The sequence below is a fragment of the Myxine glutinosa genome, chromosome 8 (assembly GCF_964187855.1).
Source record: "Myxine glutinosa chromosome 8, kmMyxGlut1.1, whole genome shotgun sequence".
In the NCBI taxonomy this organism is placed as follows: domain Eukaryota; kingdom Metazoa; phylum Chordata; class Myxini; order Myxiniformes; family Myxinidae; genus Myxine; species Myxine glutinosa.
In genome coordinates this window covers 42,218,218-42,243,671 of record NC_136268.1, presented here as the reverse complement: position 1 = coordinate 42,243,671, position 25,454 = coordinate 42,218,218, and the positions used below count along the sequence as shown (strand labels likewise).

At 42.1% G+C, this 25,454-nt stretch overlaps 1 protein-coding gene across 1 annotated transcript in view; it reads left to right on the top strand.

Annotated features, from left to right (window-relative positions):
* The window catches only part of LOC137432431 (bifunctional heparan sulfate N-deacetylase/N-sulfotransferase 2), a 493,706-nt gene that overhangs the window by 86,318 nt on the left and 381,934 nt on the right, over positions 1–25,454 (top strand). The window contains exon 5 of the mRNA XM_068124366.2: positions 19,158–19,387. Coding sequence (XP_067980467.2) covers positions 19,158–19,387 — 230 coding nt within the window. The remainder of the gene's footprint in view (positions 1–19,157; positions 19,388–25,454) is intronic.

Below are 25,454 nucleotides of genomic sequence, written 5' to 3'. Positions count from 1 at the left end.
AACAAGCGGTATCTGATCCGGTCTCCGGTGATATTTCACCTGCTAAGCAGTGGGCTTCCTCTGGCCAATATACCCCAGATGTCTTTTATTCTTGAGGTATGGCCGTTCATTTATGGTCACGTATGAGGGCTCAATTGAGTGTTTTTATTATGTTGACCTTTGATTGTCTGCTTTGTTCTCTTATTCATTTGTGATCTGGTGTTTTTTCTATGTGGGTGTGTAAATGTGCGTGCTCGTTCTTGCTTTTGTATTTCCATGGCACGAACATGGCCGCCTTTGTATTCATCCAGGTTCAATGTGGTGACGTTTGGGTTGTATGAAATTTGGAGTGTCTGTTGAGTGTTGAGCGGACATGGGCATGTTGTTGGGCATCACTGTTGGGATTTTTTTTTTTTTTGCTCACCTTGTCCAGTTGTTTGCACCATCCAGGTTTTTTTCCATTTGTATATCATGGATTTAATGTGTATGTATGTATGTCCAGGGTCTCCACAGTTAGAATACCCCCTGTGGCCTCGATGGGCCTCCACAATCGATCTGTGTTGTTCATTAGATGCCCTATGGTTTTGGTTTGCTTTGGCGGGATTGAGGGTCTGGGTGGCAGACTGGCTGTTCGTTCTTTACGAATTATGCAGTTTTCACCTTCTGAGACATAATCCGTGACTGGTGCTGACCATTAAAGCCAGGATGTGCAATTTGCTCTATCATGTTTGTCTGGCCTTTATTTTATATTCCTTCCATATTCACCAATGCATAATTGGTCGCAGTCCTTGCATGTGGAATAGTAAACTACTCCACATTTGTGACCAGTTGGGATCCTGTCCTTTAACTTGGAGATAACATTACAGATCGTGCATAAAGGCTCCATTCGCTGCGTACTATTTTACCAACCCTTTCTGAAAGTCCTGTACAGAATGACCAAGCATGCCTGGCTTCTTCTGTTCTACCATTCCGTCATTTTAGGTTGGGGAGTATCATTTTGCTATATGCATCATTAGCATTAATTATATTTCTTTAATTGCATCATCTTTTGGAAGATATAGTGGCAAACCGGTTCAGGTATTATCTGTGAAAAACACAGAACTCTCCACTTTCTCATACGTGGCAAACAGCCTACGTGGCTTTGGATGTTTTTTTGGCAGGTTCGCTAGTCTACCACCCCTGCAGAAAGGACTCCAATCCATGGAAGCGTTTCTGGCTTCACAACCATCATCAGCACAGAGTATATTCCCCCCAGGAAGTGAAATGAATACAAACATAAGTACTGCCATGTTAATTCTGTTTTTCTAATACTGCTTGGACTTTTCCAATGGGGAAGGTTATAAGTGGTATAGTGAATAAACTGCTGACCAAGGCAAGATTAAAAGGAAAGCTTTCATACATGTTGTTTACAACAATCTCTAATGATTTCTCATGAAATCAGATTTTAAGTCATCTGATGAGAATCTCATCAGATTTGTTTTGAGGGATGCAAGCAAGGAAGATATGTCCAGGCTTTGTCATATGAGGGCCACATAATCGGCCACAAAAGCAATAGTTTCTCGGGAATAACATGACAAATGGAAATATAGTGACAGAAACAATTGCTATATTCAGGAAATGAGTAAAAGTTAATCCAAGCGATTGTAATATATTAGACGTGGAATATTGTGAAAGGTATATGCAAGTGTTTGCTAATATCATCATTATATCAGCCTGTTTGTTCGGATGTTATTTGGATATTTTTCATTTGTTGATTAATCAATTAATAGATTAATTATTTAATTTTTAATCTTAATTATTTGATATTCAAAAAGTTACAGATTCAGATGAAACAGTGGTGGTTATCTCATCTCCGCCACCGAACATGGATAGAGGTTATGTTTTCATCCCTGTCTGTCTCTTTGTCTGTCCAAGTGATCAATTAATTGATTAATGACTTAATTATTATGTATACTGAAATGCAAAATAAACTTACCACCTTTGAAACCTTTAAATATCAACAATAACACTGCGTGTAGTAAATGTGTGAACTTATTTGTGGACAATAGTGTCCTCACTGTCAGACAAAACGGTCACCGATGGTCACTTGAACCTTCAATGGTCACTTCATAGCACAGCTGTTGAACAGCCGTTTTGACTGTCAGTGATTAGCCAAGGGGTACGGGATGATTTTAATGAGCTGCACGTGATGTCTTGGTATTGGCTTTAAAAAGGCCAGTGCAAAATGGGCATTTCAATCAACATGCCACGATTGTCAAGGGATCAACGGCAGCGTGCCCTGGGCATGCTGCAAGGCGGACTGAGCTACCGTGAGGTGGCACATCGCCTTGGCTGTTCACACCAGATGATATCGGCCCTGGTGGACAGAGACACCCTCCACAACTCTGCAGATGACAGACCTCGATCAGGGAGGCCAAGAGTCACCACTGCAAGGCAGGACAGGCAGATGGTCCGAAGTCACCTGCGGGATCGATTCCGTCCAGCATCCCGCACTGCGGCAGAAACTCCGGGGCGTGCAAACCCACGGATCTCCAATGATACTGCACGAAGACGACTGCATGACTATGGTCTGACTGCCAGAAGACCATACAGAGGCCCCGTGATGACGGCTGCCCATCGCCGCAACCGACAGAGATGGTGCCAGCAGCATCAGCGGTGGACCTTGGCGCAGTGGAACGAGGTCGCTTTCAGCGATGAGTCAAGGTTCTGTTTCAGCGATGAGTCAAGCGATGAGTCAAGGCCGATATCGTCTGGTGTGAACAGCCAAGGCGACGTGCCACCTCACGGTAGCTCAGTCTGCCTTGCAGCATGCCCAGGGCACGCTGCCGTTGATCCCTTGACAATCGTGGCATGTTGATTGAAATGCCCATTTTGCACTGGCCTTTTTAAAGCCAATATCAAGACATCACGTGCAGCTCATTAAAATCATCCCGTACCCCTTGGCTAATCACTGACAGTCAAAACGGCTGTTCAACAGCTGTGCTATGAAGTGACCATTGAAGGTTCAAGTGACCATCCGTGACCGTTTTGTCTGACAGTGAGGACACTATTGTCCACAAATAAGTTCACACATTTACTACACGCAGTGTTATTGTTGATATTTAAAGGTTTCAAAGGTGGTAAGTTTCTTTTGCGTTTCAGTATATTTATGAATATGAATCTTATCTGGGCAATATCTTAGGCACCTTTCGAGCTAGGAAGCTCATATTTGGACACGACAGTGACCAGTTGATTTGGCTATAATAGGTATTTTTGATTTATTGATTAATGAATTAATCAATTAATTATTTAATTTTTCGATTAATTACTTAATTTTCAAAAAGTTACATATTTGGATGAAACAGTGGTGGTTTAGGTATGCTATTGGCCAAATAACGAAGATATTAATTGTTTAACAATTATTTTTTTACGATGCAATTAAACAATCTATCAATTATTGTTCATCCCTTTCTCCCAATTCCATTTCCATTTGCTGCATCGGCATCGTCAGGCTCTATCTCAGCCATCCTTTGAGGTAGGAAGCGGAAATTTAGGCACAATAGTGAGCACGTGCTTTGACAAAAACAGTATTTGAGATTTTTTGATTAATTAATTAATTGATTAATTTCCTAATTATTACCGATTTATTAATCACTTATTTATTTTCTTTCTCATCTGGTCAATATCTCAGGCACCTTTTGGACATGACAGTGACCAAGTGATTTGGGTATATTGGGTCTTTTTGTTTCATTGATTAATCAATTAATCGCTTAGTTTTTTTTTTTTTGGATTAATTACTCCATTAATTTTCAAAAAGTGACGGATTTGGATGAACATGGTTGTTTAGGTCTCCTATTAGCGAATTGATTAAGAAATTAATTATTTTACGATTGTTATTATTTATTTTAATTACGCAATTAATCAATTATTGTCCAACATTCCCTCATAAATCCATCTGCATGCGCTGCACAGCGGCATCGCTGTGTGCCGACGGCGCGCTGGCAATGTTGCACGGATATTTACCTCCGCCACCAAAGGTGGATGGAGGTTATGTTTTCATCCCCTGTCTGTCTGTCCGTTTGTCTGTCCTTTTGTGAACAAAATATTTCAAAAAGTTGTGGACGGATTCGGACGAAATTTGGCAGAGATGTAGCGTATGTGACAAGGACGAAATGATTAGATTTTGGTGAAGATCAGGATCCGGGTACTATTAATTTCTGAAGTGATTCTTCACCATTGGGAGATAGGGCCAAAAACGATACATAGCAGGATATCTTAAAAAGTTGTGCACGGATTTGGACGAAACCTGGTGGACCGGTTGGGTGTCTGACAAGGACGAATGAATTCGATGTTGGTGAAGATCTGATATATGGATTCGGATATGATAATTTTTTAATTTTTTTAAGTGATTCTTCACCATTGACAGATAGGGCCAAAAACTATACACAGCAGGATATCTCAAAAGGTTATGGATGGATTTGGACGAAACTTGTTGGACAAGTTGTGTGTTGGACAAGAAAGAATCGATTCAATTTTGGTGAAGATCCAGATCCGGATCCAGCTAGTATAATTTTTTAAGTGATTCTTCACCATTTAGTGATATGGTCAACCAGGCGGAGGTATGCTCTCTACTGAGTACCGTTCTAGTTTATTTATTTATTTGGCATAGGGGTGGTGTACTTTGAATGTAGGTCTACTTGTTTTTTTGTTTTTTATTCATCTTTTAAAATTCTATATACAGTTGTGGCCAAAAATATTGGTACCCTTGCATTTTTTTCAAATAATGCACCATTTCTTCCAGAAAATTGTTGAAATAAAAAAATATATTGGTATCCACATGTGTATTTCTTTAGTTTCCAGTGGAACAAAATAAAACAAGCTGAAAAAAATTACTAAATCTTAGCTTACTCCACACAGAAATCCTAAAATGACCCGGACAATATTATTGGCACCTTTTAGCAGTTGTTGGAAATAATTATATTTCAAGCAGGTGATTCTTCTTTACTTTGGAATTGAACTCACCTGTGGTGAGTTGCAGGTGCCTGCAATATAAAAAAATCACTCATTCAACCAGTTTGAATGGGGAAAAGGAGTCATTCTGCTGTTTTGTGTCACTGTGTACTGTAATGAGCATGGAGAAAAGAAAGAAAACCAGAGAATTGTCTGAGGAGGTCAGACACAAGATTGTAGCCAAGCTTGGACAATCTCAAGGCTATAAGTCCATCTCCAGAGACCTTGATGTTCATGTTTCCACCGTACGCAATGTTATCAGGAAGTTTAAGGCCCATGGCACTGTAGACAAGCTCCCTGGACATGACCGCAAGAGAGAACTTGATCAAAGATTGCAGCAAAGGATTGTTCGAATGGTGGAGAAAGCATCTCGATCAACTGCCCAACAGATTCAAGCTGACTGTCAGACACAAGGTATGATAGTTTGAACTCTCACCATCCATCGCCAACTCGATGAAAAGGTTTTTTAATATTTTTTTGTATACAACATCGAGTCTTGTGTAAGAGCTAGCACATTAAATACACACTAGCATATACAACACAAAAAACATAAACGGACACATAAAACAATAAAGCGAGGGGTAGGCAAGATGCGGAGAGAGAGGGAAGCACACAAGCACAACAGTAGAGAACACGGACATTGGCAGTTCTGTGGAAGGTAGAGGGCTTGGGGGGAGAGGGGAGCAATGGGGTACATGGTATAAAACAATTTGACACCACTCGGAATTTCAGGAATTAAGTCGGAGATTGAAAGAAATGGATTTGGAGTGGATTAACGGGGGAAGAAAAGATCAAGGTTTTGGAAGGGGAAAGATATGGTGGTGAACAGCTGTTTTAATGACCTGGAGGGAGGAGTGGGATTGAAGAGAGTGTGGGAAGAGACTGTGGGAGTTTGTTCCAGTCGTGGAAAAAAAAAAAAGTGAAGGTGAGCAGAGAGTCTTGATTTTGGCAGTTTCACAAGAAAATGGTTGCTGGCAGTTCTTGTGCATCCTGCAGGAATATTTGGGCGACACAGCACAGGCAGAGCTGGGCAAGCTAGGCCAGAGAGGAGTCGGTAGAAGACATAAAGACCACCAAACCTGCCTGCGGTTACAGAGTGAAAAGTCCTCAGAATCGGCTTCATCGCGGGAGATTCCAACGATGTTGAATGCTTTAGTTTCTACAGCGTGAAACCAAGCTAGATGTGAGGCAGGAGCACCAGCCCAGAGGGGGGAACAGTATTCCATCGAGCTGCGGATGAAAGCCTTGTATGTGGTGAGAAGCTCAGAGGTGCCAAGGAAGGACTTCGCACGATGGAGGATGCCCAGTCGGCTACTGGATTTGGAGGCCAGCTTGGAAATGTGGTTTTCCCAGGAATGATCATGGCTCATAGTGAGGCCCAAAAGCTTGAGTGACAGAACTTCTTCAAGAGGATTGTTGAGGAAGTAGATGGGAGGTTTAAGGTTCTATGGATGGGAGGTTCTATAGTAGGAGACCCAGAAGTGTGCCAGCCTGACTGGAGTTTGCCAAAACACACCTGAACAAGCCAAAATCCTTCTGGGAGAATGTCATGTGGACAGATTATTATTATTATTATTATTATTATTATTATTGTTATTTTTGTATACAAAAACCAAATGAGTTCATCAAAAATTAAAAATTAAAAAAAACAAACAAAAAAAACAAAAACAAATCTAATCAACAAAGATGAGACCAAATTAGAGCTTTTTGGTAAAGCACATCATCTCTATTTACCGAAAACAAATTGAAGCCTTCAAAGAAAAGAACACCTTCCCTACAGTCAACCATGGAGGACGTTCAGTGATGTTTCGGGTTTGCTGTGCTGCCTCTGGCACTGTGTGCCTTGAATGTGTGCATGGCATCATGAAATCAGGGGATTACCAAGGCATTTTGGATTGCAATGTTCAACCCAGTGTCAGAAAACTGAGTCTCCATCGAAGGTCATGGGTCTTGCAGAAGGACAATGACCCCAAACACACTTCAAAAAGCACCCAGGAATGGTTCACGATGAAACGCTAGACTGTTCTGAAGTGGCCAGCAATGAGTCCAGATCTAAATCCCATTGAACACCTGTGGGGAGATCTGAAAACAGCCATTCGGGTGAAGGCACCCTTCAAATCTGGGAGAACTGGAGCAGTTTGCACAAGTAGAGTGGGCCAAACTGCCAGTAGAGAGGTGTAAGAAGCTCATTCATGGCTACAGGGAGTGCTTGACTGCAGTTATTTCGTCCAAAGTCTGTGCTACCATATATTCAGTCTAGGGTGTCAATAATTTTGTCAATGCCATTTCTTTTTATTTTCTGATTGAAAAAGATATATTAAGTTCTGAATCAAAAGCAAAGGTTCTGTAATATTAACAGTGAAATAAAGAATTGTGGAGACCAAATATTTTCATCAATTTCAACTTGTTTTTAGAGAAAGTGGAGTGTTATTTGAAAAAGGTTTAAGGGTGCCAATATTTTTGGCCACGACTGTACCTATTTCAGGTCAACAAGTATCACTCATGTGTGATTATCAGACCTGCTCAATAATGGTGACGTGCTTCATAAACCTCCCAATGGTGTATGAACCAACATGGCAAATCTGCTCCTTTTTTTTTTCCAAGTTGAAGGGGTACTATTGAAGCGCGGTGTTACGCGCGCTGCTTGTAAGCAAGGAGGAAGCGGACAACGCGGTAAGTTGTAAGAGTCTTTATTCAAGAGCTCCACTGTAACACTGGAGCGTTCCGGGCTGCGCGCCCGGTGTATATCCCGCGGCCACGCCTACCCCTCGGGCGTGGCCGCCGCCCACTTGGCGCGCGGAATGATGTCATCACGCCAGTGAGCTTTCGTGTCCACCACACTATTCTCATTTCTAAAATTTGGAATTGTTTTCCTCAAATATAACATTTTTATTGGCCATTTATTTTCATTAAATGCCTCTGGTTGCTTTCACCAGTATACTACTACAAGGCATCACCCGAGAGATTGTGGCAGTTGCATAATGCATTTGTGAAGGTGTAAGGTAAACCTGTTTGGGTTTTTCTTAACTTACATATGCAAGAATGAAGTCCAAAAGCTTGCAAACTTAAATTTATGCTTTTGATGCAAGGCACCTCTTTTCAACATAATGGACCATTGTGTGCTAATGTCTTGACCAAATTCTAAATTCCTGCCAGGACCATTATATTAGCGGCCGTGACTCAGTAAGAAGGGAATATCCAGCTGGCCGAGTTCATTTTGTGCATTCCGGTTAAACATGCATTTACACATTAGGCCAGAATAAATGCATTCTGCAATTGTGAGTGTGAAAATTGTTTTCAATTAAATTTCAAAATGACTGCCATTTCAGGGTTGTGCAAACTTACGAGAGAGCATTTGTTTTTATTTGGCGGAATATTAAAAGGTTAGTTTACTGACAATGGAAAATGAAGAAAAGGAATGCGCGTGGCTTCTTAACTAACAGGGTTGGCAAGAGTCGTGAAAATCAGGATATGCAGGGAGATCAACATGATATGACAATGTATGGCCAACACAAGGGATTTGTGGGTATTTTGGGACCATTGTGGGAATGGAAGGGTAAACATTAGCTGTCAGACTTGGGATGACATTGGAAAACAAATGGAAATAAAGGGGGCGAGGTAATTGGAACATATCTGATGAACATCTCAGTGTGGCTCGGAAGGGCAAATGGATGAGAAGTTGCAGAAGATAAGTGGTGAAAGATTGAGAGGCTGCTTGACTTATCTACAGTGAAAATAAAACAGGTCCCTTGTGTTTGTTGTCTGATGGGAAATGGACTAAGAAGAGAAAGATGGAAGCATTGTGGGCATCATTTGGCATATTTATATTATTTCAGAAAAGAAAGATGAACACAAAGTAGGTAGAATATTGAGAGGGGTAAAAAGACTAAAAACATATTTGGCAGGGAAAGTGAGTAAATGTAATATTAGCTAGGCATCTCCATCGTATACTTCATGATATAACAGCCGACCTGGGAAGCGCAAGCAATGCACTAGGTAATGATTTATTCGACACCATTAGCAATCAAATGAGACAATTCAAAGGCACACACTATCTCTGAGCAATCTTGCAAGTCTTGCTTATTTATGATGCCATTCCGCATTATTGGGGGAGTTATGGGAAACAATTTACAGTTTATTGCTAAAATGTATTTTGATGGTTCACCAAAACTTGAAATTAATCTTGCCAACGAACAATCAATTCCCCTGCCCCCTCCTTATCCTTCCCCACCAACACTGCAAAACATAAAGCGCTTTATAAAGTGTACACGTATTGTGGCATTTTGGACAATACTGCACTTTCAGGTTTGATTCAGTACAAGGCGAATGGCCCCTTATGTCTGCTAGTATGACAGTGTACTTTACTGTGTCTGTTAGGAATTGGTTTGGGAACAATATGGAAAATTTGCAGCAGTCAGTGAGTGCCCAGTCAATTTATTTTGTCACTGATCTACACATAATACGCCGTAATGTCAACGTGGAATTTTTATTTTTAGAATTTTTTTTTACAAAATAATGAAATATGAAATACAGTACATAAATATCTAATTTACATAAGTGTTCAACCCCCTGAGTCAATATTTTGTAGAAGCGCCTTTGGCAGCAATTACAGCTTCGAGTCTTCTTGGGTATGTCTGTATCAGCTTTGCACTTCTGGATTTGGGGAGTTTCTCCCATTCGTCCTTGCAGATTTGCTCAAGCTTTGTCAAGTGTGTCAGTGAACAGCAATCTTCAAGTTTTTTCCAAAGATTATCAATGGGATTTCAAGTCTAGGCTTTGGCTGGTCCACTCAAAGACTTTCACATTCTTGTTCTGAAGCCATTCCAGTGTTGCTTTGTCTGTATGCTTGGGGTCGATGTCCTGTTGGAACATAAATCTTTGCCTCAGTCTGAGGACTTTTGCACTCTGAAGCAGGTTCTTCTCAAGGATTTGTCTGTATTTGCTCCATCCATTTTTCCCTCTATCCTTGCAAGTCTCCCAGTCCCTGCCGCTGAAAAGCATCCCCATAGCATGATGCCACCACCACCACCATGCTTCACCATAGGAGTGGTGTGTTAGATGGGCGATGAGTGGTGCTCGGGTTTTCGCCAGACGTATCGCTTTGTATTCAGGCCAACTAGTTCAATTTTCGTCTCATCAGACCACATAATATTTTCCCTCATGCTCCCAAAGTCTTCACGTGCCTTTTTTTCCCCCAAATTCCAGGCATGCTGTCATGTGCCTTTTTCTCAGGAGTGGCGTCCGTCTGGCCACTCTTCCATAAAGCCTAAACTTGTGAAGTGCTGCAAAGACTGTTGTCCTTCTGGCAGGTTCTCCTTTCTCAACCAAAAATTGGTCAAAATTTAGCCAAAATTTCTCAGCCAAATATTGGTCAAAAATTTACCTTTAATTAGTTTGAAATTATTCAAGTGTTTCCATATCCATTCCTTAATTAACGTCTGTAACACCTTCCCCAAAACTGATGTCAAGCTAACAGGCCTATAGTTCCACAATTCTTCTCTGGATGTTTTCTTCAATAACGGTGTTACATTTGCTACTCTCTAATCCTGCTCTGCCACCTCCCTCAACACTCTTGGATTTGTATTGTATATTACCCCTCTTGAACCAAACACTTAAATGCTAGACACATGTGAGAACAATAAAATACAAAAGGAAGTGTGGTGAAAATGAAGAAGAAGAGCCTTTGTAGGTGTGGGGCATATTGGATGCCTATTTAGGGGCAAGCGCTCAGTCTGAGAGGGGGTCATTATCTTGTATGCTGAATGAGTTATTGCAGAGATGAGCGCTGGATCTTATTGGTAAGAAGTGACTGGGATTCATGACTAATGTTTTAAATGCTTTGCTTTGCTTTATAATGCTTTATTAGATTGTAGGACTGATGATATTATTGCCTGTTGTGGGGGATGCCAAAGATCGATTTGAATAAAGCCTCAAATCTTGGAGTGAGGCTTTGGAGGTTTTTCAATACAATTTATTCAAATCGATCTGAGACTTTCAAGGACCATGGAAAAGCTCATCAAGGTGGAACGCTTCTCTGGGGACCCCAATGCGAGCGAAGCCACCGGCCAGCTGACCCACTGGCTTCACTCCGTACGGCTCTACACAGACTTAGTCCCGGAGATTACATATGCTCAGCGACTGAACGTTTTGTCTTGCAACGTGTCCCATAACATTTATGAATATGTTTCCCATTGCACGACCTATGCCGAGGCCGTAGCAACCTTGGCGGCTCTCTATGTTAAACTGCGCAGCACTGTAAACACTCGGCATCTTCTGGCGACGCGCCAACAGGAAACTATGGAATCACTGGAGCAATACGCCCAGATCTTACGGCAGCTTGGCAAAGACTGTTCCATACCAGATCGCACGGCCGTAGAGTGCACTGATGATTTAGTGCACGATGCTTTCATAACTGGGCTCCAGTCTCCCGCGATTCGACAACGGCTCCTCGAGAGCGAAACTCTGGACTTCAAAATGGCTTTCAACCAAGCCCGAGTCTTCCAGACGGCTAAAGTCAGATCTTAAACTTACAGCCATCCATTCATAACTGAAGGTGCTACGGCCCACACCGATGATCGTGAGGAGTCAGAATCTGCCACCGAGCGAGCGTCCGCGCTGGGTATCGCTAGCCGGGGTTCCCATGGAGAGGGCTCTGATGATGAGGAGAGCGAGCCACGCACCGCGGACATGGCGACCCCTGCTGGGGCAACTGCCAAATGCTACTTCTGCGGAAATCACCGCCACCCCCGCTCCTTTGACCTGCTTGGGAGACGACGTGTCACAATTGCGGGGGAAAAGGACACTTTGCCAAGGTCTATCGGTCTACCAAAACCCGATGGACGACAATCACTGGAGTGCGCATATCTTTGGGGTCGCGGGGAGCTCCGCACGGCCTTGCGCATGCTGTGGTTCCAGTGGAAATCAACGGTGAGGCGGTGGAAGCACTGATTGATACTGGAAGCGATCAAAGCTTCATCCGCCAGCATCTCGTCGAGCCCCACGGGTGGCCCACTGTTGCTGTGACACAGCGCGTATGCATTGCCTCAGGAGCCTTGTGGCAGCGAACGCGTGGTTTCTGTCTGGTTGAGCTGATTGCAAATGATGTTATGTATCCGGATGTGAAGTTATTGGTGTTTCAGAACCTTTGCTCGGACATGCTTCTCGGACATGATTTATTGAACCGGCATAAATGCCTGGAGATGCACTTTGGTGGTGCGCATACATTCTCTGTAGGTTCCGTGCTGGGCTTGGTATGCAGCTTAGTGGAGATAGCTATCAAACCTCCTCCTCTGTTCCCGAGTTTAACATCTAATTGCCACCCTGTCACCGTGAAATCTAGGTGGTATTCTCATGCCGATGTCTAGTTTATAGCCGAAGAGACTATCTGTCTTTTGCTTGAGGGAGTAATCAAACCCAGTTGCTCACCTTGGCGGGCTCAAGTGCTGGTCGTGAATAGCACTAATCATCGCAAACACATGGTCGTTGATTACTCACAAACGATTAACCGTTTCACACAACTCGATGCCTTCCCGTTCCCTAGAATGGATGATATGGTCAGGGCAGTATCGAAATATCGAGTTTTCAGCACGCTGGACCTTCGTAGCACCTCTCATCAGATTCCGATACGGGAAGCCGGCTGGCCCTACATTGCCTTTGAGTCTGGCCAGCGGTTGTACCAATTTCGTAGAATCCCATTCGGCGTTACAAATGGAGTTCATGCTTTCAACGGGCAATAGACGATATCCTTTCAAAAGAGCAATTGCAAGATGTATTCGTTTACGTGGATAATGTGACTGTGTGCAGATGGAACCAGAAGGACCATGATGCTAATCTGTGGTGTTTCTTGGAAGTGGCTCATAAATATCGGTTGACCTTGAATGAAGCCAAGTGTAGCTACTCTGTGAAAACAATAGATATTTTAGGCTACACAGTGTCCGGTGGGGAAATACGGCCTGATTCGGCGCGCCTTCAGCCCCTACTCGACCTAGCTCCTCCCGTCGATCGGGCGATTTTAAAGCAAGCAATGGGACTGTTTGCCCATTACTCACTTTGGGGCCTAAGGCTCTCAGAGAAGATACGGCCTCTCGTCGCTTGCAAAACATTTCCGTTGACCTTGGCCGCTCAGACATCCTTTCAACAACTGAAGGATGACATAGCTGGGGCTGTTGCGACCTCCATCGACGAGACAGTTACTTTCGTGGTGGGGATGGATGCGTCAGATTGTGCAATCGCGGCCACACTGAATCGGGGGGGGGGGGGGTGGAAGGGAGGGGGAGGGCGACCGGTGGCTTTCTTTTCACAGACTATGTCAGACAGTGAGAGGCGCCATTCCTCGATCGAAAAGGAGGCGTACGCTATAGTGGAGTCGGTCCGTAGATGGCGACACTTCCTCTTAAGGAAGCATTTTCGAATAATCACGGGTCAGCAATCAGTCGCTTTTATGTATGACAGGAAGCACTCTTAAAACATTAAGAATGAGAAGATTGGACGCTGGCGCATATAATTGGCCAACTATACCTTTGATATTGTGTTCAGACCGGGAAATGATAATCTTTCAGCCGACGCCCTGTCTCATCCCATCTGCTCCGGGGTGACGGTCGACGAGCTATGTACTATGCACATTACCCTTTGTCACCTGGGCATCGCCCGTATGGTCCACTTCGTTCGAAGTAGAAATTTGCCTTTCTCCGTCGACGATATTCGCCATTTATGCAAGACGTGTCAGGTATGCGCAGAACTTAAGCCGAGTTTTTAGAAGCCTCTTATGGGTACATTGATCCATGCTGGACGGCCGTGGGAGTAACTGAACATCGATTTCAAAGGGCCCTTGGCCAGAGGCGGCGCGCATCGCTACCTTCTAACGGTAGTTGATGAGTATTCACGATTTCTGTTTGCATTTCAGTGCTCAGACATGCCGTCTCTTATGGTAATCGGATGCCTTCACCAGTTGTTCCTCATATTCGGCTATCCAGCTTTCATACATAGTGACCGAGGAACGGCATTCCTATCCCGTGAGATCAAGCAATTTCTCCTCGAGCCGGGAATTGCTTCGAGCCACACCATGGTGTACAATCCCCAGGGGGATGGTTTAATTGAACATTACAATGGCATCATTTGGAGAGCAATTACTATGGCTATGCAATCCCACGGGATGACTTTGAACATGTGGGAGTGTGTGTTGTCGGAAGCATTACACGCCATCAGGTCTCTCCTATGTACCACAATTAACGCAACTCCTCATGAGCGACTGTTTAAGTTCCAACATCGCAGCGCCAGCGGGCAGTCTCTACCCTCGTGGCTAGCTGAGCCGGGACCGGCTTTCCTGAAGCGAGCGGTCCGTCGGAGCAAATACGAACCACTTGTGGACCGGGTGGAAATATTGGAAGCAAATCCGGAATACGGGCATGTTCGTTTGGCTGACGGTAGAGAGACAAATGTGTCGGTCCGGCATCTCGCGCCTTGTGGAGAGGTTAATGGGCAGCCTGTCATAAGTGTACCGGCCGAGGCCGACGTGACTACACCAGCCCAGTTGGATTCGTTTCGGGATGATGTTGAGACCGGTGCCGCTGATTCGGACCCCGGAAGTTTGTCACCCATGTCGCTTGCACCAGGAAGCATTCCAAGCCCTTTGAGAAAATCTCCGATACCTAGCGCTGGGGGCCCTGGCACTGACGGAGTTTATCATTCTCGGATTGGGCGGCTTTGTCAGCCTTCGACATGTTTTTGCTGGTAGCTTATTCGTTCTGATTTTATTCCTTTACACCTATTGCTTTAGTCTTTACACCTGTTAGCTGCATTCTTAAGGGAGGGTGATTGTGGGGAAAATGAAGGAGAAGAAGAAGCAGAAGAAGAAGAAGAAGAGCCTTCATAGGCATGGGGCATATTGGATGCCTATTTAGGGGCAAGCGCTCAGTCTTGGAAGGGGTCATTATCTTGTATGCTGAATGAGTTATGCAGAGTTGAGCGCTGGATCTTATTGGTAAGAAGTGACTGGGATTCATGACTAATGTTTTAAATGCTTGGCTTTGCTTTATCGTGCGTTATTAGATTTCTAGGACTGATGATATTATTGCCTGTTGTGTAGGATGCCAAAGATCGATTTGAATAAAGCCTCGGATCTTGGAGTGAGGTTTTGAAGGTTTTTGAACATAGGAAGGGTAAACATTAGCTGTTGTAAATCGCATGAGGGAATAACAATACACCAAATTAAGGCAAGTAACCATGAAATACATACAACATGAGGAGGGGACAGTGTTAAAGTGCAGAGAAAATCTGCCTCAACAAGTGACACATTGTCATTGAGCAACTTCCTCCATAAAGAGGAGCCTGCTGTGAGGAGGGAGCAGAACACCCAGAGCCTTTACAGAAGCTGCTGGAATGGACAGCTGAGGGAGATTTGAAAAATATCAACCTGCTGAATATTATTTAGTAGTAGTAGTAGTAGTAGTAGTGGTAGTAGTAGTAGTAGTAGTCGTAGTAGTAGTTCTGTTGGCAACAATAATTCAGAGAATTACTCCTACTAATGGGAAGCCTCAATGCAGAATTGTGCAAGTAGTGTACAGTGAGGCTCTCTTCACTGGGTGTGAAAACAAATTTGTTAACTCAAAATGGCTCTGGTGTAAAGCTGCGAACAAGACAATGTCTCGTTTTGGATTTTACTAACACCCTGGGCTAACTTGATAGCTCAGAATTAGCACAGTCTTTTACATCTGTCTTGTTATTACCTAGCTTTGGTTTGATTACTGGTGATAAATCGGATTCAGCTCCAAACTGCTCAGCTGGCCATAAGAAGGAGCTGATACTCTCTGTCCCCCACGTTTTGGGTGGTATGAGGAATAGATCTGTGTAATATGAAAGCTAAATTTTGAACAATTTTTGAAATATCACGTAGGCAAGCCAAGTTACTGAGATAGTTGCTATGGCAACATATTTCAGCCAATCACAGCCGTGGTCTTATCAGTTTGAGAAAATGGCATGAGGAACATACAGTATATCTGCAACATGAAAGCTAGATGTTCAACTGTTTATTAAATATCACGTACACAAAAGTACATGGACGGATGATTGGTCGGTCGGTCGGTCGGTCGGACATAGCCCATTTCAATGACTCCCATATTCGACCTTGTCAGAGGAGCGGGGGAAAACTAGAATATGGCATTCAGTAGAGCGCATACCTCCGTTTAGCTTAAAGCTTGTTTTTTGTATCCCGGACTTACGGTATAGGCTGGATCTGCATCCGGACCTAAACCTAAATCTAATCGGCTTGTTCTTGTCACCTACCAAATTCATCAACTTCGTTTTGTCATCCATCCATAAATTTTTGAAATACCATGCTTTATATAGATTTTGGCCCTATCACTCAATGGTGAAGTCAATCAAAAAATTACATAAATGAGAACAACTCGCTCCATGAGGATCGTCCTCCAAAACACCTCCAGCTGCGTAATTCAAAATACCTTTCCAAAATACCACTCACTGCATAATTCAAAATACCTCTCCAAAATACCTCTCACTGCATAATTCAAAATACCTTTCCAAAATACCTCTCACTGCATAATTCAAAATACCTCTCCAAAATACCTCTCACTGCATAATTCAAAATACCTCTCCAAAATACCTCTCACTGCATAATTCAAAATACCTCTCCAAAATACCTCTCACTGCATAATTCAAAATACCTCTCCAAAATACCTCTCACTGCATAATTCAAAATACCTTTCCAAAATAACTCTCACTGCGTAATTCAAAATAATTCTCCAAAATACCACTCACTGCATAATTCAAAATACCTCTCCAAAATACCTCTCACTGCATAATTCAAAATACCTTTCCAAAATACCTCTCGCTGCGTAATTCAAAATAATTCTCCAAAATACCACTCACTGCATAATTCAAAATACCTCTCCAAAATACCTCTCACTGCAAAATTCAAAATAATTCTCTAAAATACCACTCACGGCATAATTCAAAATACCTCTCCAAAATACCTCTCACTGCATAATTCAAAATTATTCTCCAAAATACCTCTCGCTGAATAATTCAAAATACCTCTCCAAAATACATCTCACTGCATAATTCAAAATACTTTTCCAAAATACCTCTCGCTGTGTAATTCAAAATAATTCTCCAAAATGCCACTCATGGCATAATTCAAAATACCTCTCCAAAATACCTCTCATTGCGTAATTCAAAATACTTTTCCAAAATACCACTCATGGCATAATTCAAAATACCTCTCCAAAATACCTCTCACTGCATAATTCAAAATACCTTTCCAAAATACCTCTCACTGAGTAATTCAAAATCTCTCACTGCAGTGGAAGACATGGGGAAAGGAATACTGTACTGTAAAGGGTGGGGACTGTTAATACCCTCTCCCACCTTGAGTGGTGCTACACAATACATATTTACAAAGATAATTTGCATCCCCTCCTGTCACCTCTCCCCTGCCCTCCCCCCTGCCTTCCCCAAGACCACCGATAAAGATTTTTTAAAAACACCCTTTACACTATTCGGGCTCATGCTGATCCTATGTAACAAGTCTAAATGAGGAGTAGTGCGACAAACACACACACACACACACAACAATAGCCTCTCCCAGGCCATGTAGTGATGGCGAAATGAAGAAGGTGAAACTACAGTGTTTTTGTCCTTATTTTCACCTGCTGCAGGGACAAAGCCATTTTCTCTCTTGGATATATGTTTCCGCTTATCCACCATACATTAAAATAGTAGTTTGTAACCCGCCCTCCTCTATTGTAAACAATAAACATGTTAGTTATATAGCAGTTTTCAACATCTGGAATATGTAAACCAAAATAAGCAATTATTCTGAGTTATGTGTTGTAACTATAAATTTATGTGAATATTTTATTTTTTGAATCAGCAATACCTCATGATCGAAACACACAAATTATGAGAGCAACTGCTATTTTTAACAAAGTAAATTGTAATTATTCACCTTATAATATTTTAAAACATTTTTATTTGCCACCTTTTTTAGACAATCCTATTTTAGTGCCAAATCGATTTTTGGTTTTCCAGTCACATAATGAAGTCTTATTTAGTATGGTAGATGACTGTTTGGAAGGGCCTTTGGAATTGGTATTAGTTTATGCATGCACAAGAGGAGATCAGTACTCTCTTATTTTGTTTGACCCTGATTGGATATCACCAAGTGTTAAATTGCTTCCTTGCAGCATGTATAACTTTACTTTGACCTTTTGTCAATCGTTCTAGCTGTACTAACAAATACAGGCCATGATTCTTACTCAAAATGCTGGACTAGTTTGTAGATTGGAGAGGGCGTGTGGAGCATTACCTGTGATGTTACCATGTTTGGACCGGGTATCTCTCAACCCAGTATCTGTTATAGCTGACGTCGTTTCTGATTGGGCCTTCTCCAACACTGAACGTGGCAGAATAGAAAATCTGACAAAGTGTACCCTTCTTCCCACGCTCCCCTTATATTTAGAGGAGGTGGTGAGTTGTGGCGTAAGTCACCATCATAAGCCGCTGCAGCATGACCCATAAGTTTATCTATTATCCTCACAATAGTGTGATTCTAGTGAAAGCACAACACAACATTGTGTTAACAGCTCTTGATGTATGAAACATACCAGTATGTTGTCCAATCTTGGTGCATACATTTGTCTGCGGATTATTGTCATGCAGAAATGCCTCTGGATGTCCCGATACGTTAGAGAACCAAAATGGCAACTGAGGATTTAAGTGCCACTTGCTACTTCCATTTGCACAGGGCCTAACATCATCATGAGTAGCTGCATCCTTACAAAATCTCTCAATCTGATGAGATATTTTATTAGATCTCATGAGGAATCATAAAAGTTTTTTGGGGGGGGGGGGGGGGGGAGGGGGATGGTAATTGCAGGTGCAGTTATGCTCATTAGAAAGATGATTGGTTGATCAGAACAACCTTGTCTGCCTCTTGTGTACTTGCATACAGGCATACATTTCATCACCCATAATGACATAATTATATTTGTGTTTCTAGATTGCTTAACCATTTCTCATGAGCCAAAAAACTGAAAATTATATAATGGTCTGCAAAATTGCCAAACTTCATTGCATTGCCCCTGTTTTTGAAATCTTGTGAAGTCTGTTTGGGGATGTTTGAAAACGGTTTTTTAAAGTCTTATGAAGTCTGTTTTGGGGATGTTTGATGGCAGGCCAAGCTGAGACGGTGGTGGTTTACGACCGTGGCCTGCAAGATGGCGTACAAAGGGTGATTTTTGGAAATGGTCTCTTTTTCTGGCTGCAACGGCTCCTTTTTGTGGACATCCTAGCAGCTGTGTCGGGAGGTCGTCTCTCTCTCAAGCTTGACCGTTACCTTTTGGTAGATATTGATGACATTTTCGTTGGAAAGGATGGGACACGCATGAGGCCTTCTGATGTTGAGGTAAGGAGTTTATCGTAAATTAAAGCGTGCAATAAATAATTTTTATTTTAAAATGTGTGCACGCAATGATGTATTTCCATACCAATATCTGGCAACATTACGATTCTTCATTGCTTATATTTATGAGCATCATCCAATGTACTAACTTTGAGTTGTTTGTGTGAATTAGACACTTTACTTCCCAAAGTATTTGGACAGCTCACCCAAAATGAAAATCGATTTTTACCACCTGCATGTGCATCTTTTTCCCACACTGCAATGCAGCACATGCTTTATAAAGGTGTGTTATTGTGACATTTTGAGCAACACAGTTTAGCTCTAGGTCTCTGTTTATTACAAAAATATTGCCCTGCTGGCTCTTACACAATATTGTGTTAAGGGTCCTTGTATCCCCCAGAATAACGATGCACCTTGCCATGCTCTTGTGCTTGTCATGGATTAGTTCAAGGTCAACAATATTGAGAGTATGCAGTCAGCCAGCCCCTGATATGTGTAATATTACACCTGTTATGTACCAACTGTGAGGGTTAGTGACACCTTTTGATAAATTGAATGAATGTTTGTGAATTAATAACACTGCACCTACAGTGCCTTTTGAAAGGTATTCACACCCCTTAACTTTTTCACAATTTTTTGAATTACAGCCTGAATTTCAAATGGATTAAATTCAGATTTTTGTCACTGATCTACACATAATACCCCAATATGTCAAAGTTGATTTTTTAAAATATTCTTTTTACAGAATAACTAAAAATGAAATACAGAAATATGTAATGTACATAATTATTCAATCCCCTGAGTCAATACTTTTGCAGAGATTACAGCTTCGAGTTTTTTTGGGTATGTCTGTATCAAATTTGCACATCTGCATTTTGGTAGTTTCTCCTATTCTTTCTTGCAAATTTGCTCAAGCTCTGTCAAGTTGGAAGGGGAGCGTCAGTGAACAGCAATCTTCAAGTATTTCCACAGATTCTCGATGGGATTCAAGTCTGGGCTTTGGATGTGCCACTCAAGGACTTTCACGTTCTTGTTGTGAAGCCATTCCAGTGTTGCTTTGGCTGTATGCTTGGGGTCATTGTCCTGTTGGAACATAAATCTTCGCCACAGTTTCAGATCTTTTGCACTCTGCTGCAGGTTCTCCTCAAGGATTTTCCTGTATTCGGCTCCATTAATTGTTCCCTCTATCATTGCATGTCCCCCAGTCCCTGCCGCTGAGAGGCATCCCCATAGCAGGATGCTGCCACCACCATGCTTTAAGCTAGGGGTGGTGTTTGATGGGTGATGTGCTGTGCTCAGGTTCGCCCGACGTAGCGCTTTACATTCAGGCGAAAGAGTTCAATATTTGTCTCATCAGACCACCCAATATTTTGCCTCATGCTCTCTGAGTCTTTCACGTGCCTTTTTTCAAATTTCAGGTGTGCTGTCATGTGCCTTTTACTCAGGAGTGGCTTCTGTCTGGCAACTCTCTCATAAAGCCGAGATATGTGAAGTGCTGCAGAAACTGTTGTCCTCTTGGCAGGTTCTCCCATCTCAGCCAAGGACCTCTGTAGTTCTATTAGTGTGGTCATTTGGTGATTGGTCACCTCCATGACCAAGATCTTTCTTGCCCGGTTGCTCAGTTTTGTCAGACTGCCAGCTCCAGTAAGAGTCTGAGTAGTTCCATATGGAGCTCACTGTGCTCTTGGGAACTTTCAACACTCTATAAATTGTTTCATACCCTTCGCCAGATCTATTTCTCCAAGCAATTATATCTCGGCATTCTACAGAGTTCCTTAGACTTCATGGTCAAGTTTCTGCTCTGACATGCACTGTCAACTGTGGGACCTTATATGGAAAGGTGTGTTTATTTCTACATCATGTCCAATTAACTGAGTTGGCCACAGGTGGACTTAATCAAGTTGTTGAGACATCTCGAGGATGATCCAAAAAAATCGGATGCATCTGAACTAAATTTGGAGTTTCATAGCAAAGGGGTTGAATACCTGTTGGCTCAAGATTTTTCAGCTTTTCATTTTTAATTATTTTGTAAAATAATTCGGAAAAAATTCCACTTTGACGTTATGGGCTATTATGTGTAGATCCATGACAAAAAAATCTAAATTTAATCCATTTACAAATTCAGGCTGTAATACAAAAAAAATGTGAAAAAATGTAAAAGGGTGTGAATACTTTCTGAAGGCACTGTATTTCTTCACTTACACAGTATCTTTTGATAATATCATGTATTCAAAAGAAAGGAAGTGTCTCAGTATTTAAAAAAAAGAGAACAAAATTGGCTTTACTAAAACGCTTGGTTGTGTTCTGAGGGTGGTTAGGGGTATTGTTTCCTTTATGTTAGTTGCTTTTCATGATACCAAACACACACCCAATACACGATAATATAGATATCACACATACAAAGAAAAGTTTGAAGTTAGGACAATACAAAGTCATTAAAATTGCGAGATCTGCAGAGTGGAACACGCGAAAGCATAACCAACTCACGACCTTTGTCTCTCTTGAGGTGTGTTCACACGCAAGGGTTAGTCTGGTGTAAATGCGTAGTATGGAGAGGTGAGGTGTGCGTGAATGCATGTCAGGATGTCACCTTCAGAGGATTGATCCATCTGGGACTAGTTGAACACTAAGTCTGTGTTAATATGTCACAAGCATTTGGTTCAGTCCTATATGTGAGCATGATTCACTATCTGAAGGTGTGACTTGCTATCCAAAAGTACTCTCTGTGTAAATCGTTGTGGAAACTAATCAAGTGACCTGCCAACACATCATCACACCTTGTGGTTTGCCTCCTTTCACCTGGCCCATTTGAAATATTTTCTTGTGCATGTCACCATGCCAAGACTATACTACCTGCATCAACATTATTGGGAATTAATATGACTGCGGCTGGCCCGATAGCCTAGGCTCTAGAGTCTAGAGGTACACATCAGTAGAGACTTGCCTCTGAGACATCCAGCCTGGATTCAAATTTTGACCCAGCTATATTCACCCTGATGTTTTTGCAGTCAGGACAATTCATCAATGTCTTTGTCGTCCCACAAATGAATGTTGAACTCGGCGTCCTACACTGTCCTTTTAGGATCCTACACTGTCTTTTGCGAATAGTATACAAGCTATAGCTTTAGCTACCCGAAACAAATTCCAAATTCCTGGCGTATAACTATTACTGGGACAGCAAAGGCAAACTCACCTTCCCAAGGAATACATGCATTTCTTGCCAGAACCTCCCTTCAGGCAGAAAACCAGAAAGTAAAGACTATTTTTTGATCTGCATGAGCACAGTATTTGACTTGTGCAGAAAAATTCCCTCCAACTCTCTCAAAATTTGGTTGAGAGATTAGATTGTGTCTTGTTATTTATTTGTTGACTGCTATTATTGACCTTGCATGTGGTACATGCTTGGGAGCCTCGGTTGTGTGCGTTGCGAGCCTCGGTGGTGTGCGTTTGTTTCTGCTGTGACTGATGACTCGCCAATACTCGATGAAACTGGTCCGGCGGCTGAGGGGGCGTGTAAAGACACTTTGGGATATTTAAAGTCTACCACAATTAATGCTGCCTGGCAGGTCCTCTGACTTAGCTATGACAATTTATTGGTGGGTTGAAAATGATTGATATGAGACATGTGTGTGTGTGTGTGTATATATATATATATGTTTGGCTATGAGAAACCATTCTAATATATATATATATATATATATATATATATATACTCGTATATATATTAGGATGGTTCTGCAAACTGAAATTTAGAAAGAGTCATGCTCCTTACACTTAAAAAATTTTTTATGCATGAACAAACCCTTGTGGTGAAATTAAGCCATTTGGACTAAATTTAGGGATTGCACACGGAGTTTGTAATTTCACATATTTGGCTCGCATAAATGTTTGGAGTTGATTATTTATTACCTCCGCCACCAAAGGTGGATGGAGGTTATGTTTTCACCCCTGTCTGTCCGTTTGCTGTCCGTTGATCTGTCTGTCTGTGAACAAAATATCTCAAAAAGTTGTGGACGGATTCGGACGAAACTTGTTGGACAGGTTGTGTGTTTGACAAGGAAGAATCGATTCAATTTTGGTGAAGATCCGCATCTGGATCCAACTGGTGTAATTTTTAAAGCAATTCATCACCATTGAGTGATATGGCCAACCAGGTAGAGGTATGCTCTCTACTGAGTGCTGTTCTAGTTCTCCACTGCTTTACTTGTAATTTTGACCATTACAGTCGACCTATGACCTTGCTATGTACTGCACATTTTAAAGTTGTTTTTAAGTTAATTGAATGCAGTACAGCTGTACTCTGGTGTATGCAGTTGCTCTCATTGAAGAGTACAATCGTCTCCTGACAAGGGATGAACAGCAAACCCAGTATCTGTTTCAGGTTGTGACAGAACATCGCCAGAGGTTTCCCTATTGCAGGAAATCAACGCTTATCGGGCAACAATGAGTGGTTCGCAAACATGAGTCACTGTGCAACCCCTAAAGCTTGATGTATTCCAAAATATTTCACATGCAGAAGTTTTACCTCAATACCAAAAAAAATTAAAGGTTCGGAGTAATAACAACTCAAAAATGTTTTTTGCCCTATGTAGCTAAGAACCACCCTGAATGAATGAATGAATGATCGTTTTAAGGCCATTTTTCCCCGCTAGAGCGGGGGTTAGCCTAGCGGGCCCCATGACAATCATGGTTCACTGTTTGAGGCAATGTTTTTATGGCCAGATGCCCTTCCTGACACCAACCCTTGGTCACGCTCTTACGATGCGCAGGGATACAGTGTGCCTATTCTGAATCGGAGTAATAAGAATAAGAACCACCCTAATATATATATATATATATATATATATATATATATATATATATATATATATATATATATATATATATATATATATATATATATATATATATATAATATATATATATATAATACATATATATATATATAATACATATATATATTATATATATTATATATAATATATATATATATATATATATATATATATATATATATATATATATATATATATATATATATATATATATATATATATATATATATATATATAACATAAAAGCCTGGTGTTGGCTTAGTAGTTAGGGTGCTGGCTTGGAATCCTAGGATCCTGGGTTTGAATCCCGGTTGATTGCTGACTTAACGCCATATATATTGTTGCGGACGCGGTTATAGATGTTATTTTACTGAGCGGTTGGTATTACCGTGACCGAACAGTTATTCCCCGATTAGAACCCGATTCCACCCAAACGTTGGCCGGATCGTACCGCGGCTGCTCAATGAGGGAAAAGACTAAAACGACGAATGCAAAGAGGAAGACGAAGGCAAAGAAAGGTTTGGAAATACAACTAATTTTATTTACTATTTACACACATAAGCAAAAAGAAAGCAGTCACGTTTATTTACAGCACATAAGACGCAGGTGACACAGTGAAAATACTAGCTTACCTACAGTCTTAATTAACCCAGGACAGAACAAACAAAAGACAGACTCACGCGGGGAATGATGACAGGAATCGCGGGAGGTGGATGGCTGGAGGTGAACGCTTGGTGGAGCCAACGTGGAGCTTGGTGGAGCCTTGGTGGAGGTGAACGCTTGGTGGAGCCAACGCGGAGCTTGGTGGAGCCTTGGTGGAGGTGAACGCTTGGTGGAGCCAACGCGGAGCTTGGTGGAGCCAACGCGGCTGGTGGGGGGGTTGGTGTGACGGGTTCTCTCTCCTTCCCTCACAAGCTTCAGGACTCTTTCTCTCTCTTTCTTAGTCCCACCCAGTCCAACAACTTCCTCTCTTGCTTAGTCCAACTCAAGGCCTTTCTGTCTTCTGATCTCCTCCCTCCTCGACTCTCTCCGGGGGCCTCTGCCTCGGGTTATATAAGCCCCACCCTTGACCCTTTGCGAACCTCCCCAAAACGTTCTCTCTCCGCCCTCTAAAGCCAACCCCTCGTTCTGGGTTGGTCGGCAAGGGCTGGTTCACTCCTCCCCTCTATGACGAGGTGGGGACCCGCCTTTCTTCCCCAACCCTGCCTCGTGGTCAATGGCGGATGAAGGGAAAA